This window comes from Melanerpes formicivorus, unplaced genomic scaffold (genome assembly GCF_026170545.1).
Source record: "Melanerpes formicivorus ecotype bairdi unplaced genomic scaffold, bMelFor1.0.p_v2 SCAF_5, whole genome shotgun sequence".
In the NCBI taxonomy this organism is placed as follows: Eukaryota; Metazoa; Chordata; class Aves; order Piciformes; family Picidae; genus Melanerpes; species Melanerpes formicivorus.
The window spans coordinates 4053057-4071482 of record NW_027142357.1 but is presented as its reverse complement, the minus strand read 5'-3'; the positions used below and the strand labels follow the sequence as shown (position 1 = coordinate 4071482).

The 18426-nt window shown below is 46.7% G+C and overlaps 1 protein-coding gene across 1 annotated transcript in view; it reads right to left on the bottom strand.

The window, feature by feature from the left end:
- Window positions 1–18426, bottom strand: part of PMS1 (PMS1 homolog 1, mismatch repair system component) — a 63043-nt gene that overhangs the window by 40070 nt on the left and 4547 nt on the right. Inside the window, exons 3-5 of the mRNA XM_068137898.1 lie at window positions 16606–16788; window positions 13204–13306; window positions 5847–6010 (exon numbers count right to left, since the gene is read on the bottom strand). Of these exons, the coding sequence (XP_067993999.1) occupies window positions 5847–6010; window positions 13204–13306; window positions 16606–16788 (450 nt within the window). The remainder of the gene's footprint in view (window positions 1–5846; window positions 6011–13203; window positions 13307–16605; window positions 16789–18426) is intronic.

Below are 18426 nucleotides of genomic sequence, written 5' to 3'. Positions count from 1 at the left end.
CAAGCAGAACCCAAATCAAGTATTCCTATTCATCAGCCTTTCCACACACAAAGGCATTTCTAGAACATCAGTGGCTTGCAAGACTGAGTTGAGGGCTATTGGTGTTAAAGAGTGCACAGTGTGAAAGCTGTTGTTCCAGAGAACAGCCTTACCCCAACTTGGATAAAATACAGCCAGAGCTTGTAGGTGGCTAGAATATAGCATTTTGGGCCGAAGAGTTTGACATGGTTTAAGCAGTAACTGAGTTTGGAATGTTCTTAGCATGCCCTCAGATAATGTTAACTTGAAATAAGCTTGCTGAATACTCATGTAAATTATTTCCATTTGGCTGTCTCATTATTCAATATGCTTTCAAGGAACATGGTGATGAAAGAAGAAAAATACCTCTTTCTAACATAACCATACTGGCAAGAGGATCAACATTATCAGTATTCAAAGTATGCCTTGGCAGGATAAACCTTCATAAAAAGAAGGAGCACTAGCTAATCCAAGTTGTCAAAATAGCCATAGTACTTCAAGGCTTGATCTGCAAAGTGATTTGTTATTTATTGCTCGTGCAAACAAAACATTCTGAGCAGAAAAAGCAGTCAGGCGTTTCCCGTCTCGGAAATCCACAGACGCAGAGCACACAACAAACAAACCCTGTAACGATGGATAAAAGGAGAGCTATTTTCCTAATCAGTAAAACACAGCCCAAAGGCAGGAAGAGCCTTGTGGCTCTTCACAGAGATCAGGCACACACACACAGAGGGAATATTTTCTGAGCTACCAGAGATACAGAATGTGGCATGAGAATAAAAACCTGCGGAAATTTCATTCAGAAGTGCAAGACCCACAACCTTTTAAAATAACCATGGTGGAAATAAAACACTTCGTGTATTGTGCGTCCCAAAAGCACAGACACATTCAACAGCTCAATGAAAGGAAGCTTCTGCTAGAATCAATCAGACAGCAGGAAGGATCTGGATGTGCTGGAGCATGTCCACAGAAGGGCCACAAGGATGATCAGAGGGCTGGAGCTCCTATCCTATGAGGACTGTTCCTATGTCCTATCCTATGGGGCTATTTGGTGTGGAGAAGAGAAGGCTTATTGTGGCCTTCTAGTATCTGAAGGAGGCCTACAAGAAAGCTGGTTAGGGACTTTTTAGGGTGTCAGGTAGTGATAGGACTAGGGGGAATGAAGCAAAACTAGAAGTGGAGAGATTCAGACTGGATGTTAGGAAGAGGTTCTTCCCCATGAGGGTGGTGAGACACTGGAACAGCTTGCCCAGGGAGGTGGTAGAAGCCCCATCCCTGGATGTTTATAAGGCCAGGCTAGATGTGGCTCTGAGCAACCTGATCTAGTGTGAGGGGTCCCTGCCCATGGCAGGGGGGTTGAAACTAGATGATCCTTGAGGTCCCTTCCAGCCCTAACAATTCTATGATTCAGATGCCCAACCTCAGACACTTCTGTCAAAGCTCCAACCTCATCATGCTCTGCTTGGTAAAGTGAGGGCTGTGCTTCCTTCCGTCCTCCTTTAATTTCTTATAAAATAGAGGACTTTAAGAAAAGAAAAAAAAAAAAACAACAACCCAAGCTCTAAACATACTCTATGATTTATTTTGAAACACATGGTCCTTTACACTTTATACAATTCTTAGCTTCTCTATTCTTGCAACCCATCTTTCCTCATCTCCTTCTGCAATACCTCATCTCTGCTACTTTCTCACTCTTTTAAGCCTCGGAACCTGATCTTGCTCCCTGACGTAGATCTTCCATTGCAACAGAAAGTATTGGCTCAGCCTCAAGAATTTGGGATTCTAGGAACTCCTCTGAATAACTGCACATATAAATTTTTTATTTGAACAAATAGATAATCTATGAGCTACGTGAAAAATGAAGCCAAACTAAGAAAGTCAGTTGTTCCTCCTAGAGCATTTCAAATAGAAATACAAACAGGCACCATAAAACCAACCCCCCACATCCCAGCAGAGTATTATTCTACCACAGCTATACTAATAACTCTTCTAAATACCTTCTCATCTGAATTCATAATTTTAATGACATGAATATTACAGAATCACAGAAACATTCAGGTTGGAAAAGACCCTCAGGATCATCAAGTCCAACCCAGAACCCTAGACTACAAAGATTCACCCCTAAACCATATCCCTAAGCACCACATCCAAATGACCTTTAAACACATCCAGGGATGGTGACTCAACTACCTCCCCAGGCAGCACATTCCAATGCTTGACCACTCTTGTTAGGAAAAAACCTTTCCTAGTGTCCAGTCTAAACCTACCCAGTCACAGCTGGAGGCCATTCCCTCTTCTATCACTAATTACCTGCGAGAAGAGACCAGCACCAACCTCTCCACAATGTCCTTGCAGGTAGTTGTAGAAAGCAATGAGGTCTCACTTCAGACTCCTCTTTTTCTAACCACTAACCATCCCCAACTCCTTCAGTTGCTCTACGTAAGATTTACTCTCCAGACCCTTCCCCAGCTTCATTGCCCTCCTCTGCCCTTGCTCCAGCTCCTCCACATCTCTCTTGTACTGAGGTACCCAAACTTGGACACAATACTCGAGGTGTGGCCTCACCACAGCAGAGTAAAAGGGGATAATCACCTCCCTACTCCTGCTGTACACAGCATTTCTGATACAGGCAAGGATGCCACTGGCTTTCTTGGCCACCTGGGCACACTTCTGACTCATATTCAGCTGCCTGTTGATTAGAACCCCCAAGTCCCTTTCTGCCAGACAGCTTTCCAGTCACACTGTCCCAAGCCTGTAGCATTGCTTGGGGTTGTTCTGACCCAAGTGCAGGACGTGAAAGAAAAAAACCAAAACTAAAAAAACCATGTTCTTTGGTATTATGGTAAAAGGGATGTACCTAGACCTGCTTCAAAGGTAAGCTGCAATAGGTCATTTTTTCTATTTCCCAAGGAATAACAACAGAGGAAGAAGCAGAGGAATCTATATTCCTAGTTTACCCTTTTCAGACTATTTTAAAGAATTCACAGGCACAGAGAGAGGCTCCACTTTCTGTATGATTTCTTAAACCTTTAATTCTCTTTGCTCAGCAACAGCTACTGAGCGACCTCTTCTGTTGAAACGTTTGAGCAGCCTCTTACTTCCTTTTTTTTCCCCTCTTAATCCTCAAAAACAAAAGGAACAAAAAGCCAGCAGTGCAAACTAAAGATGCAAAAACAACCCAACACCCAGCACCCTCTCTGCCACTACAATGAAAAATTCTGCCAGCAGACAGCATGTGCAGCAATTTGTTTTACCTACTCAAATTGTGTGTCATTTGCCTCTGAAGTTAAGAGCATAGGTAGTCAAAACCAACATGCAATGGCTATCTGTTATCACAGAATCCTATAAGAGAATCATGGAATCATTTAGGAGAGAAATGACCTTTAAGGTCATAAAGTCTAACCATTAAGCCAGCATTAACATGTCCACTGTCCCTCAGCACCACATCTCTGCATCATTAAGATTCCTCCAGGGATGATGATTCAACCACTTTCCTGGGCAGCCTACTTCAGTGCTTGACAACCCTTTCTGTAAAGAAAATTTTCCTAATGTCCAACCTACCCCTCCCCTGACACAACCAGAGACTGTTTCCTGCTTGGAACAGACCAACATCTACCTGGTTACAAGCTTCTTTCAGTCCCAATCAAGTCAGGCTGAAGGTAGCTATGCTTCCTTAGCTTTGGAATACTACTTCTGCAGCCACAAAGCTGACTTTTGTTTTTCACACATCTACACTTTGGTATCTAGAAACACAAACATAAATATAGTCATGGCATGGGACAGAGCTCCAGAAAAGGATGTGCAAGTTGTTGCCATTTCAAGAAAGCCAAGTATCATTCATTATTCCTGCTGAAAAGGAACACAAACATGAATGTTTGGTTGACAGAATCAATGATGAAAACAGCTCAATGAACAGGCTAAACAGCAATACCGTTTAACAAAACTTATTGAGAACAGATGAAGAATTGCTGAGGGATGTGGCCACGAGATGTCACTCTCCGCTTTGTGGCAAGTTGGAAATTCCTTCCCACAGCCTTCCTCTCAGAGGTGTCACAAGCAGGAGTACAGCCAACACAAGGAGTGATGTTAAATTTGGGTCAGGTAAAGGAGAACTGCTCAAGATGTCATTTTTGTAGCTCTGTAATTTCTGTAGTTTGTGCTGTACAATTACTGCTCAGTTAGCTGTGAAGTCAAAGGAGCCTCCAAGTAGTCTCTGAATATTAGTTCAAGTCTAACCAAAACAGCTCAACTAAAGCCTGTTATAATGTACAGTACTCTCCCCTACCCCAATACAGCTGATTTGTTTTCAATGAGTATTTGTGAGCCTTTTTAAAGAAAACCATCAGTATGTGTAACAGAAACGTCATTATGGAGATTGGGGATGAGTGGTGTCCCTCAGGGGTCTGTACTGGGACCAGTACTGTTTAGTATTTTTATCAATGATAGATAGTGGGATCAAGTGCACCATCAGCAAGTTTGCAGATGACAACAAACTGAGCAGTGCTGTCAATATGCCACAAGGATGAGATGTCACCCAGAGTGACCTGGACAATCTAGAGATGTGAACCAAAGTGAACTTCATGCTGTTCAACAAGACCAAGTGCAGGGTCCTGCACCCAAGTCCAAACAATCCTCATTATCAATACAGGCTGGGGGATGAGGCAATAGAAAGCAGTGCTGGGGAAAAGGACTTGGGAGTGCTGGTGGATGAGAAGCTGGACATGAGCCAGCAAGGTGCAATTGCAGTCCAGAAAGCAAATCACAGCATGGGCTGCATCAAAGGAAGTGTGGCCAGCAGGTTGAAAGAGGTGATTCTGTCACTCTGCTCTGTTGATACCTCACCAGGAGTACCACATTCACCTCTGAAGCCCTCTACACAGGAAGGCCATGGACCTGATGGAGTGGGTCCAGAGGAGGACCACAAAGATGACTGGGGGCTGGAGCACCTCTGCTGCAGGGACAGGCTGAGGAAGCTGGGGCTGTTCAGCCTGCAGAAGAAAAGGCTCCAGGGACACCCTAACAGCAGCCTTCCCATACCTGAAGAGGGCCTACAAGAAAGCTGCAGAGGGACTGTTTACAAAGACCTGCAGTGATAGGATGAAGGGCAATGGTTTTAAATTAGAGAAGGAGAGATTTAAATTGGATGTTAGAAACAAGTTCTTTACCATGTGGGCAGTGGAATGCTAGAACAGGCTTTCCAGAGAGGAAGTTGAGGTCCCATCCTTGGAGATATTCAAGGCCAGGCTCAACAAGGTTCTGAGCAACCTGATCTAATGGAGGATGTCCCTGCTGCCTGCCAGGGGTTAGGACTAGATAACCTTTGAAAGTTCTATGATCATGTACTGAGCTCTTAGGACCTAGCATACTACAAGCTACCTGTATGTGCCACAGTGTCTATCCAGATAGAGGGCCTAACCAAAGAAGTTTTGAGAGCTTTTTTCAGTGGGTTTAGGTTAACACTTGATCAGGCCCAAAGGCCTCGTAAGGTCTCATATTGTTCTGCAGAACACCACTACCACCACCATCATCTCTGCTAACCACTAGCAAGTAAAGTCATTTTTACACCACCAGCACATAACAGAATTTTTATAGTTCATATGCCTAAGCAATCCAAAAAGATCCAAATATGAATTTTAGAAGTTCAGGATGAAAGCCTCTAACTGTTGTAAATACACACCTCAAAAGGGACCAAAAAAAAGTGAAGACCAGCACAAATCTATGAGGAAAGAAAATTCTTAGGAAAGAAAGATTTTATGGATTAGGTGAGTTGCACAAGTTCATCAGAAGCTGATCCTTAAGACAGCTGAGAGTGAAAAACTCATTGTTACCTTATTATGTGTTAAGGTTATCCTCAACTCTGGTTTTATGATACCATATGCTGTCAGGAGATCTTGGATTTTTTTCAGCTCTTCCTTACATTTTCTAGTTGTTGAGTAAAACTGCTTTCTCACAGGAAGATTCTTGAACAACTTTAGGACTGTTACTGTAGTACCTGCAGACAGATGACAAAAGTCAGTGGACGTGACACTGAAAGCATATTGGGTATTTTAACTTGAAGAGATCTGTCTGTATGCTGCTGCTTACAGAATAAACCTTAGTAACAACAAATTAGATATTAACATGAGAAGAAATACACTAAATCCACAGCCATCCTCCCCAAAAAAGTACCTGTAGACATCAAGAGCTCTGATTCCCCTCCTTTATGTAATTATGACAGCAGGACACATTGACGACAGAGAGAATCAGCACTAAATAAAGTTGAAGACTTGTTCATTGCATATTAAGTTAACATCCATTAGTTAAATGATGGAGTAGAATCTAATCAGATATATCTGGAGGCAAACTAACACTGTTTTCTATTAAGGTCCTTCATGAGCATTTAATTTAGGGTAGTACCTGAAGAGCCAGATACCTCCATCCAAAGCAAAGCACATAGTGAGAGGAGGAACATTCATCTACCAACACCACCACAGAAATTTCCAGCTCTTAAGTGCAGACTATTAAATATATCACAGCATTCTGTCAATCATTCAATGATTTTGACAAAAGACAACAAAATATGAAACAAAATTTCACTGTGAGGGTGAAGAGCCTGGAACACGCTGTCCAGAGAGGTTGTGGAGTCTCCTTCTCTGGAGACATTCAAAGTCTGCCGGAATGTATTCCTGCTTGATCCATTCTGGGTGATCCTGCTCTGGCAGGGGGGTTGGACTGGATGATCTTTTCTTCCAACCCCTAACATTCTGTGCTTCTGTGAAATGCAACTCACAGGTTTTCCAGCTGTGGAAAATATTGCAGTTTAAAGCTTGAAGGGATCCTTGAAGGGGGTTCAGCTGCAGATCCTTCCTCAGTATCTGCTCTCTGACTAGCCCTTGGCAGCTTCTTCTGGCTTTATGCCTCCCTGTGGCCAGTTAGTGCTGAGGAGGAAGGAGCTGGGTGGGCAATCAGCTGCCCATGGAATGGCTTAGATTGGAAGGGAACTCAGATATCATTTACCCCAATCCCCCTGCCATGGGCAGGGACACCTCTCAACTAGACTTGGTTGCTCAAGGCCTCATCCAGTCTGGCCTTGAACACCTCCAGGGAGTGGGCATCCACAACCTCTCTGGGCAACCTATTCCAGAGTCTCACCACTCTCATACTGAAGAGCTTCTTCCTAAGATGCAGTCTAAAACTACTCTCCCTCAGTTTCAAATAGTTTCATAGTTTCATAGTTTCATAGTTTCATTCAGGGTTGGAAGGGACCACAAGGATCATCTAGTTCCAACCCCCCTGCCATGGGCAGGGACACCCCACACTAGATCAGGCTGGACAGAGCCTCATCCAGCCTGCTCTTAAACACCCCCAGGGACGGGGCCTCGACCACCTCCCTGGACAACCCATTCCAGGGTTTCACCACTCTCATGGTGAAGAACCTCCTCCTCACATCCAGCCTGAATCTCCCCACCTCCAGCTTCATTCCATTCCCCCTAGTCCTATCACTACCTGATATCCTGAGAAGTCCTTCCCCAGCCTTCCTGTAGGCCCCCTTCAGATACTGGAAGGCCACAATTAGGTCACCTCGGAGCCTTCTCTTCTGCAGACTGTACAGCCCCAACTCCTTCAGTCTGTCCTCATAGGAGAGGTGCTCCAGCCCTCTGATCATCCTCGTGGCCCTTCTCTGGACACGTTCCAGCACCTCCACATCCCTCTTGTAATAGGGGCTCCAGAACTGGACACAGTACTCCAGGTGGGGTCTCACCAGGGCTGAGTAGAGGGGGAGGATCACCTCCCTTGACCTGCTAGCCACACTTCTCCTGATGCAGCCCAGGATCTGATTGGCTTTGCGGGCTGCAAGTGCACACTGAGAGCTCATGTTGAGCTTTTTGTCCACCAGCACCCCCAAGTCTCTCTCCTCAGGGCTATCCTCCAGCCAGTCACTGCCCAGCCTGTATTTGTGCCTGGGATTGCCTCGACCCAGATGCAGGACCCTGCACTTGCTCTTATTGAACTTCATGAGGTTGGCCTGTGCCCACCTCTCCAGCCTGTCAAGGTCCCTCTGGATGGCCTCCCTTCCCTCCAGCGTGTCTGCTGCACCACACAGCTTGGTGTCATCAGCAAACTTGCTGAGGGTGCACTCAATGCCACTGTCCATGTCCCCCACAAAGATGTTGAATAAGACAGGTCCCAGGACTGATCCCTGAGGGACTCCACTTGTCACTGGCCTCCACTGGGACATGGAGCCATTGACAGCCACTCTTTGGGTGCGGCCATCAAGCCAGTTCCTTATCCATCTAGTGGTCCACCAATCAAACCCATGTGTCACCAGTTTGGAGACCAGGATGTGGTGTGGGACAGTGTCAAAGGCTTTGCTCAGGTCCAGGTAAACGACATCAGTTGCTTGCCCCTCATCTATTAATTTTGTCACCTGCTCATAGAAGGCCACCAGGTTGGTCAGGCAGGATTTGCCCTTGGCAAAGCCATGCTGACTGTTCCCAATCACCTCTTCACTATTCTTTTGAGCGAGTAGTGACTCCAGGAGGATCTGTTCCATGATCTTTCCAGGCACAGAGGTGAGACTGACTGGCCTGTAGTTCCCTGGTTCCTCCTTCTTGCCCTTTTTGAAGATGGGGGCAATGTTTCCCCTTTTCCAGTCTGTGGGGACTTCACCAGACTGCCAGGACTTTTGAAATATAATAGAGAGGGGTTTAGCAACCTCATCTGCCAGTTCTCTCAGTACCCGTGGGTGTATCCCGTCGGGTCCCATGGACTTGAACACTTTCAGGTTCTTCAGATGATCACGAACCTGATCTGCACTTACAATGGGCAGTTCTTCCTCCCCGTCCCTGGCTTTGACTTCCATAACATCAGGAGTGTGGCTAGAGGCCCTTGCAGTGAAGACTGAGGTAAAGAAGTTATTAAGTACCTCAGCCTTTTCCTCATCACAGGTGACCATGTCACCATTTTCCTTTCTGAGGGGGCCCACACCTTCCCTAGTCTTCTTCTTCCCATTAATATACCTGTAAAAGTTCTTAGTATTCCCTTTAATCTCCCTGGCTAGATTCAACTCAAACTCTGCTTTGGCTTTCCTAACCAGGACTCTTGCTGCTCGGGCAGCTTCCTTGTATTCCCCCTGTTCTACCTGTCCTTCCCTCCACTTCCTGTAGAGTTTCCTTTTAAGTAATAGTGTGTCCAGTAGCTCCTTGCCCATCCAGGCAGGCCTCCTAGCATTCTTACCTGCTTTTCTCTTTGTTGGTACACAGAGCTCCTGGACACAGAGGAGGTGGTCCTTGAATACTGACCAGCTGTCCTGGGTCCCTCTTCCCTCCAGGGCTTTGTCCCATGACACTTTGGCTAGCAGATCCCTGAAGCGATCAAAATCTGCATGCCTAAAGTCTAGGGTCATGAGCTTGGAATACTTCCTCCTGATTGCCCTGAGGATGTTAAATTCAACTGCTTCATGGTCACTGCAGCCAAGGCCGTCTATGAGCCTCACATTGCTTACCAGCCCTTCCCTGTTGGTGAGAACAAGGTCCAGCATAGCACCATTTCTTGTTGGTTCCTCCACCATTTGGAGGAGGAAGTTGTCTTCTATGCAGTCCAGGAACATCCTGGATTGCTGGTGCCTTGCTGTGTTGTCCCTCCAGCAGATGTCCGGGTGGTTGAAATCACCCATGAGGACCAGGGCTTGTGACCTGGAAGCTGCTTCTATTTGCCTATGGAGGGCCTCATCTGCTTGGATCTGCTGGTCAGGTGGCCTGTAGGAGACCCCCACAGTAATATCTTCTTCCCCTGTCCTGCCTTTAATTTTGACCCATACACTCTCAACTAGCTTATCATCCCTCCCCAGTTGGAGCTCCACTGATTCCAACTGGCTATTGACATAGAGGGCAACACCTCCTCCTCTCCTTCCCTGCCTATCCTTCCTAAAGAGTTTATATCCATCTATGCCTACATCCCAGTCATGGGATTCATCCCACCAAGTTTCAGTAACAGCCACTATGTCATGGCATCCCAGCAGCACAGTGGCACTTAACTCATCCTGTTTGTTGCCCAAGCTTCGCGCATTCGCATAGAAGCACTTCAGCTGGGCTGGCCCTGTCCTCCTCTTGTGCCAAATCCCCTCGGTTTCCACAGAATGTCCTGATGGATCATTCGTGGCTTGCCTCAGGGTAGCAAGTTGAGAGCCCTTACCAGCTCTCCTTCTCTCTACTGCTGGTGAGCTGCCCCTCTGTTTGTCACCAGCCAGCAGGAGACTATTAACCCCATCCCCCTTCAAATCTAGTTTAAAGCCCTATCAATGAGCCCTGACAATTCCTGCCCCAGGATTCTTATCCCACTCTGGGACAAGTGTGTCCCATGAGTTGTTTTCAGCTCAGGTGCCTTGAAAACCAGTCCGTGATTGTGGAACCCAAAGCCCTGTCGATGGCACCAGCCCCTGAGCCATGAATTGATCTGTCGGCCCTTCCTCAGTGTGTCCTCATCCATTGCTGACGTTAGAGGGATGGCAGAGAACACGACTTGAGCCCCTGATCCCTTTAGCATTTGCCCTAAGGTTCTGAAGTCTTTCTTAATAGATTGTGAGCCTCTCATTGTTACATCGTCACTGCCCACCTGAAAGACCAGCAGTGGGTAGTAGTCTGAAGGACTCACGAGGTTGGGAATTCTATCTACAACATCTTTTACTTGGGCACCAGGGAGGCAGCTGACCGCTCTATGAAATGGGTCTGGTCTGCATATTGGGCCCTCTGTTCCCCTCAGTAGGGAGTCTCCTATGACGATGACCCTGCGAGGTTTCTTTTCTGGGTAAGTTTTGATGGCTGGCCTGAGGCAACCTGTCATTGGTGCAGCTTCTGACCTTCTTGGGTCCTCGACCTTACCAATGACCTGTTCCTCCTGCAGAGCCTCATACCTGTTCTGTAACTGCACTGGAGGCAGCGTGCTGCTCACAGGAGCAGACTTCCTTTGTTTGCATTTCTTCCGTCGGGCAGAGACCTGTTCCCATTGGCCCTGCTCATGGGGGTTACTACAGGGAGGTTGAGAGGCTTGCTGCTGGGAAGGTATCAAACTCCCTGTTCCCCTAAGTGTTACCCCCTGTTCTGGTTTAGAAGAGATTACCCCCTGTTCTGGTTTAGAAGAGATTACATTATGGGAATCATTAATTTTCTGCTCGCCATCTCTTCTATCTCTTAGCCTTTCTACCTCTTCTTTTAGTTTGACCACCATGCTCATCAGATCACTGACCTGCTCACACCTGAAACAGGAGCTGCTCCCTCCAGCCTCCATGTCGAGTGCCAGGTTCCAGCACTCACTGCAGCCACCTGCCTGAACATCTGCATGCTTGTGTGTGGTCTCTGTTTGGGTGCCCACTGTCCTTCTGCTAGCCTTTGCTCTAGTGGTGACCATCTTGCAGTAACCACCCTCTCCACACGGCTTTTTTTTTTTTTTTTTTTTTTTTTTTTTTTTTTTTTTTTCCCTGTCGGTGAGAAGCCGAGCTGCGCTTCTGAAGCTGCCTCTCTCCTCAGCCACGCGCTGGGGTCTGTTTGGTTTGCGCGCGGTCTCCGCGGCAACCCCTCCCCCAGCTACGTCACTGCCCTCCGGCAGGTAGGCAATCCGAGCCCGCTGCCCCTCCTCCTCTCTTTGGAAAGTCCCAAGCCACCAGCCCCTTACCGCCTGAAAAGCAAGGGAATTAAAGCCAAAAGCCAAACTCCCAGAGCTGCGCTTCTGAAGCTGCCTCTCTCCTCAGCCACGCGCTGGGGTCTGTTTGGTTTGCGCGCGGTCTCCGCGGCAACCCCTCCCCCAGCTACGTCACTGCCCTCCGGCAGGTAGGCAATCCGAGCCCGCTGCCCCTCCTCCTCTCTTTGGAAAGTCCCAAGCCACCAGCCCCTTACCGCCTGAAAAGCAAGGGAATTAAAGCCAAAAGCCAAACTCCCAGAGCTGCGCTTCTGAAGCTGCCTCTCTCCTCAGCCACGCGCTGGGGTCTGTTTGGTTTGCGCGCGGTCTCCGCGGCAACCCCTCCCCCAGCTACGTCACTGCCCTCCGGCAGGTAGGCAATCCGAGCCCGCTGCCCCTCCTCCTCTCTTTGGAAAGTCCCAAGCCACCAGCCCCTTACCGCCTGAAAAGCAAGGGAATTAAAGCCAAAAGCCAAACTCCCAGAGCTGCGCTTCTGAAGCTGCCTCTCTCCTCAGCCACGCGCTGGGGTCTGTTTGGTTTGCGCGCGGTCTCCGCGGCAACCCCTCCCCCAGCTACGTCACTGCCCTCCGGCAGGTAGGCAATCCGAGCCCGCTGCCCCTCCTCCTCTCTTTGGAAAGTCCCAAGCCACCAGCCCCTTACCGCCTGAAAAGCAAGGGAATTAAAGCCAAAAGCCAAACTCCCAGAGCTGCGCTTCTGAAGCTGCCTCTCTCCTCAGCCACGCGCTGGGGTCTGTTTCCCCCCTGTCTGTTTCCCCCCTGTCCTAGCTCCAAACACCCTTAGGAGAAATCCCTCCTCAGTGGGGATAAGCACTGCAGCCACCTCAGAGGTAGCTTGTGGGCAAAATATATTGACAATGGGGGGGCCCAGAATGGACAAGCAGCTGCTGCAGCTCTGCTGGGAAAAGCTGTTCCTTACAGAGCAGCTCTACTCTGTGCTCTGCTCAAGAAGTTCAAACCACAAACCACTCCAAACCTGTGCCAAGTCTGAACCAGCAAGGCCACATCTGAGGTGAGAGTAACCTTTCACCTGTCACACAAACACACTGAAGGATTTCTAGTGACACACCCTTCCTGTAGGTTAAAAAGAACTGTGACTTTTCCTGCTCCTGTAGCCATGCTGCTTCCAGCACCTCCTTCATTTAGCAGCAGGGCAACTCCTCCTTATTTAAAGAGGGATTTTTCTATGCACAGAAATGCTACTTTGATCCTGGACAAATCTTTCATATATTAATATAAGCCAGCCTGCACCTGGGGCACTGAATTTTCAGAGCTTTCAGTTCTGCTGTCAGCTTGAAGAAGTGAGTCAGAAGGAGAAACTAATTTATAATTGCTATCTACAGCAGCTTCCAAGACAGTTTATTTCTTACTCTAACAATACATTCTCAGCTGACAGACATGAAGGCTGTAAACATTTCTTGCTTTACGTGCAGAGCATGTATTTCAACATCAAGCAGAGCCTCAGAAACACAAAGTCCTTATGCCACAGCACACCACCAGAACGAGGGTATCCTACCTTGCCCAAGATGGGAAGGCTTTTTCAAAGTCACGTGCCCAGTGCTATCCAAAGTATATTGAGTGCTGAACTCATCAGCAGCTGTCTTGGTTGTGATCAAAACCTGGAAAGAGTGATTTAAAACCCAATGATGTTACAGGAGGATTCACAAAGTTCAGAATGAGCTGAGATAAGCTTTGCTATCACTCTGACCACTGCAGTATTTTGATCATCCCAATTACATTTAATAAGTTTATAGAATTTTTCCTTTACAGGTGTTTTTTACAGTCATGGAAACATTCTCCATTATTTCATCTGCACCAGGACAGGTTAGGGTTTGACCTGCTGGAGAGCAGCTCCATGGAGAAGGACGTAGGAGTGCTGGGCGACATGCTCACTATGAGCAAGCAATGTGCTCTTGTGGCCAAGGCCAGCAGGATCCTGTGCATGAAGAAGTGTGACCAGCAAGTTGAGGAAGGTTCTCTTCCCTCTTTGCTCTGCCCTAGTGAGACCACATCTGGAATACTGGGTCCAGTTCTGAGCTCCCTACTTCAGACAGGAAACTACTGGAGGAAGTCCAGTGGAGGCTGCGGGAACTGAAGTACCTCTCTGACAAGAAACTGCTAAGAGACCTGGGGGCTTTTTAGCCTGCAAAAAAGACTGAGAGGAGATCTCCTCAATGTTTATCAATAAGAGGCCACGGGCAAAGAGGAAGTGGTCCAACTCTTTTCAGTGGTGTCCTGTGATAAGACAGGGGAAACAAACTAGAACTCTGAAGGTTCCACTGAGGAAAAACTTCTTTGCTGTGAGGGTGCCAGAGCCCTGGAGCAGGCTGCCCAGCAAAGTTGTGGAGTCTCCCTCTCTGAAGACTTTCCAACCCTGCCTTGACATTGCAATCCTGGGCAACCTGCTCTGAGTGCCCCTGCTTCAGCAGGTGGGGTTAGACTAGATGATGCGCAGAGGTCCCCTCCAACCCCTGTACTCTTTTTTTCCACCCACTTAACTGAAAGCACTCATGTCGACCACACTACTACACAGCAATCCCCGCTACCTACAACACACTCTGATGTCCTCTACCCTCATGCAGGCTACATAAACTATGAAATCAGTTGATAATTTTGTGTTTCCACCTTTTGTGACTGAAGGCACACTATGACAACTTCTGAAATGCATGCAGGGCTCCACAACATAATGACTGCTATCAAACAAACAATGTATTATCTTCCCACACCCAAACCTATCTGGCAATCAATACCAGCATGTTTTGTAAGCTATTAAAGGTAATGCAGATTGGCTTTAGCAAGACCAGTCACGAACCAAACATTCAATAAGACTACAGGTCCCTGAGATCAGGTATCAACATTTTGAACAACAGAACCACTGCACTTTAACCACTTAAGAGTCATAAGGGTTATCACACAGACAGAGCTCCAGGATATTTGGTATTCTTTTAGCATCTCACATGAATCATTCAGAGTTCACCAATGCCTCCAGAGGGAAAATAAAAAACAGTCATTAGTTGGAAATGACACTATTACAGACCTACTTAAGGGGCAATAGTAAAGTACCTCTGAACTGAAACTTCAGGGAGCAGTTTGGGTAGACTGCATGCAATTAATACCAAGAGTGTTTAATTAACCTAATTACTGATCCAAGAACTAAAATAACACCTATTAAAGTACTTAATACACTCAGGCCACCTCCCATCTCTTATGAAACCCACCATAGAGCTGATTAGAAACTCTGACTAGATGGCATCCTGCTCTGACAACTCATTAGAAGTAACCAATGAGAGAGGTCTGTTATTACCTGTCAAAACAAAAATACTTTGGAAAGCCTCTTTGGAAATCTCCATCCAAACACACAACCTACTAGTGCTTAGTGCAATGCGCACATAGCCCAAGGTAGCAAGGAGTCCACCTCTAACATCTCTCCTGACCTCACCATTTGATGGTTCCAATCAGACATAGATAGCAGTATCTTCTTTCAGAATCTAGTCCTTGACAGGCTTACAAAGGAGAATCCAAACATTGGCCTTAGGACAGCACGAAAGGCAGAGCACAAGGGAACAGGCAGATACTGTGCCAACAGTCTGAACAATTTTCAGATGGGTTTTCAACTTACTTTTAGTCAGCAAGTTAAATCCTAAATTACTGTCAGACACAACACATGGCCAGACTCAGGCCAGGGAGTAGGTGGTTGTTTACTCATAAGGACAACAGAGTTTGTGCAATTGCAGTCATATACCTGCCAAGGAGCAACGTGGAGCTCAGCATGATCCCATGACTGCTAATCAGCTGGATAACATCAAGGCAGAAGTCACTGATGTAATGGTAGGTATGCAAGCCATCAGTTCCCTGAAAGTATTTCTCCTGGCTAAAACCTGCTGTTCCTCATTTTGCAAATCAGTATGATTTGCAAGGAGAAACCAAATTCAAGTAAGCCTAATTCAAGTAGCAAACTCAGCCATAACAAAGAGCATCTGTTCATAACACTAAACCAATGTTCTAAGGACCCATGGATCTACACATGTATGCATCTCTATGTATCTACATGTATCTTTATCAATCATCTGGACAAGTGGATTGAGGGCACCCTAAGTTTGCAGCTGAGACAGAGCTAGGTGTGACTGCTGATCTGTTTGAGTGTAGGAGGCTCTACAGAGGGATCTGGGCAGGCTGGATTAGATGGGCTGAGGCCAATTGCATGAGGTTTAACAAATCCAAGTGCTGGGTTCTGCACTTGGGTCACCACAACCCCATGAACACTGCAGGCTTGGGGCAGAGTGGCTGGGAACTGGGGTTGTTTAGCCTGAAGGAGGGCAAGGGGAGACCTTCTCTCTCTTTACAACTCTCTGAAAGGAGGTTGGAGCAAGGAACAGGCTGAAGAGAAATGACCTGAACTTGCACCAGGAGAGGTTTAGGCTGGACATTATGAAAAATTTCTTCACTGAAAGGGTTGTCAAGTCCTAGAAGAGGCTTCCCAGGGAAATGGTTGAATAGTCATCCCTTGAAGGATTTAAAAGATGCAGAGGTGTGGTGCTGAGGGACACGGTTTAGCAGTGGACTTAGTAGTTAACAGTTGGAATCAATGATCTTAAAGGTATTTTCTAGCCTAAGGGATGTTATGGTTCTATGTACAAGGCACCATGTATCTATACCCTGATAAAAAAGAAAAGGAAACAGTAAGCAATCTGCCCCTGGCCTACCCTGACTGAAGAAAATAAACAGAGCACTGCTGAGACCAGTAGGACAGAGAGGCAGGACTGACACTAACAAGAAATCCACACTGCTTCCTAACCATATGACACAACTTCTGGGGAGGCGGGAAAGCCAGCCCAACTTCAGCAAACATACACACAAAAAAACAAATGACAGCCAAAAAACCCCCAACCAACCAGACACATTTATAGCAACTGCTTACCTCTGATATGGAGCAAACTGATCCCAAAGCTTCCCCACGGAAACCATATGTTGTCAACCTGTCAAGGTCCTCAGAAGAGCTGATTTTGGAGGTGTAATGTTTAACTGCCATAACCGGGACGTCAGCAGCCTTGATTCCATTGCCATTGTCTCTTACTTCTATTCTGTTAAACCCGTAATTCTCCTACAGGAGAACAAAAGAGCACAGAAACAACCCAAAGAATAAAGACAGAAGTTTGAAGCAGCCAAGGTTACAGCTTCTAGTCATGCAGACAGAAGTGGGGGTTTTGCTTACTTGGAGAAACTGAGCAGCTGGAAAATGTTAAAACAATGAAAATGCTTCAAGTCTCAGGCAAAACCCAGCAAGCTGTAAAATGAAATGGCCAAGTTTCCGTTCTCTAATGTGCTTTTCAAGTAATTCAGAGTTTATCATAAAATCATAGAATGGTTTAGGTTGGAAGGACCTCAGAGATCATCTACTCCAACACCCCTGCCATGCACAGGGACACTCTCAGCTAGACTGGCTTGCCCAAGGCCTCATCCAATCTGGCCTTGAACACATCCAGGGAGGGAACATCCACAACCACTCTGGGCAACCTATTCCTGAGTCTCACCACCCTGATGCTACAGAACTTCTTCCTAAGATCCAGTCTGAACCTACTCTTCCTCAGTTTAAAACCACTCCCCCTTGTCCTTTTGCTAGACCCCCTTATGATGCCTAGTCCCTCTCCAGCTTTCCTGTTGGCTTCCTTCAGGTACTGGAAAGCCCCTGGAGTCTTCTCTCCAGGCTGAACAACCCCATCTCCCTCAGCCTGTCCTCACAAGAGAGGTGCTCCAGTCCTTGGATCATCCTTGTGGCCCTCCTCTGGACTTGCTCCAACAGTTCCATGTTCTTTTTATGATGGGGACACCAGAAGTGGACACAATACTTGAGGTAAACACAGTCATTGAGCTGTATCATGGTATCAACCTTATTTAAATTTCGTTCAACCAAAATAATACTTTGATATAAAAATAATCTTACACACAAAAAAAAAAAAACCCCAGAAAAAAACATTTCTAATGTTTTACATCACTACTGTGCACAGTTGTACACAGGTCAAGTTTTCTCTTCTCCACTAGTACCTACAGCAGAAAAAGGAGCAAATCTCATTCACCCACTGACAACCTGGGTAGACAGGTTGGTTTGGTTTAGAAGTACAGGAATTTGGACTGGGCTGAACTGACAAGAATGGAAATGAAGGTAACTCATGCACTAGAAATAGTTGAAAATGCTCTTTTTAATTGATTTGGGACCTCAGACTATGGAAACACTTGATTATTGCCTGGTGAAACCCACTCCTATTACAGAATCGCAGCATTCCAGCATGGTGGGGGTTGGAAGGGACCTCTGGAGATCATCTAGTTCAACTCCCCTGCTGAAGTAGGGTCACCCTGAGCAGGTTGCCCAGGACTGAAATGTTCAATTTGGTTTGGAATCTCTCAAGAGAAGATGACTCCACAACCTCTCTGGGCAGCCTGCTCCAGTGCTCTGGCACCCTCAAAGGCAAGAAGTTTTACCTCAGGTTTAAATGAAACCTCCTCTGTTCCAGTTTGCGCCCATTACCCCTTCTCCTATCAGTGGCCACTACTGAAAAGAGCTCAACCCCATCCTCATGACCTCCACCCTCTAGATATTGATCTGTATTGATAAGATCCCCTCTCATTTTGCTCCTCTCCAGGCTAAACAGCCCCAGGTCTCTCAGCCTTTCCTCATCACTGCAGTGCTCCAGTCTCACTGCCTTTGTAGCCTCTCTAGAATCTCTCCAGTAGTTCCCTCTCT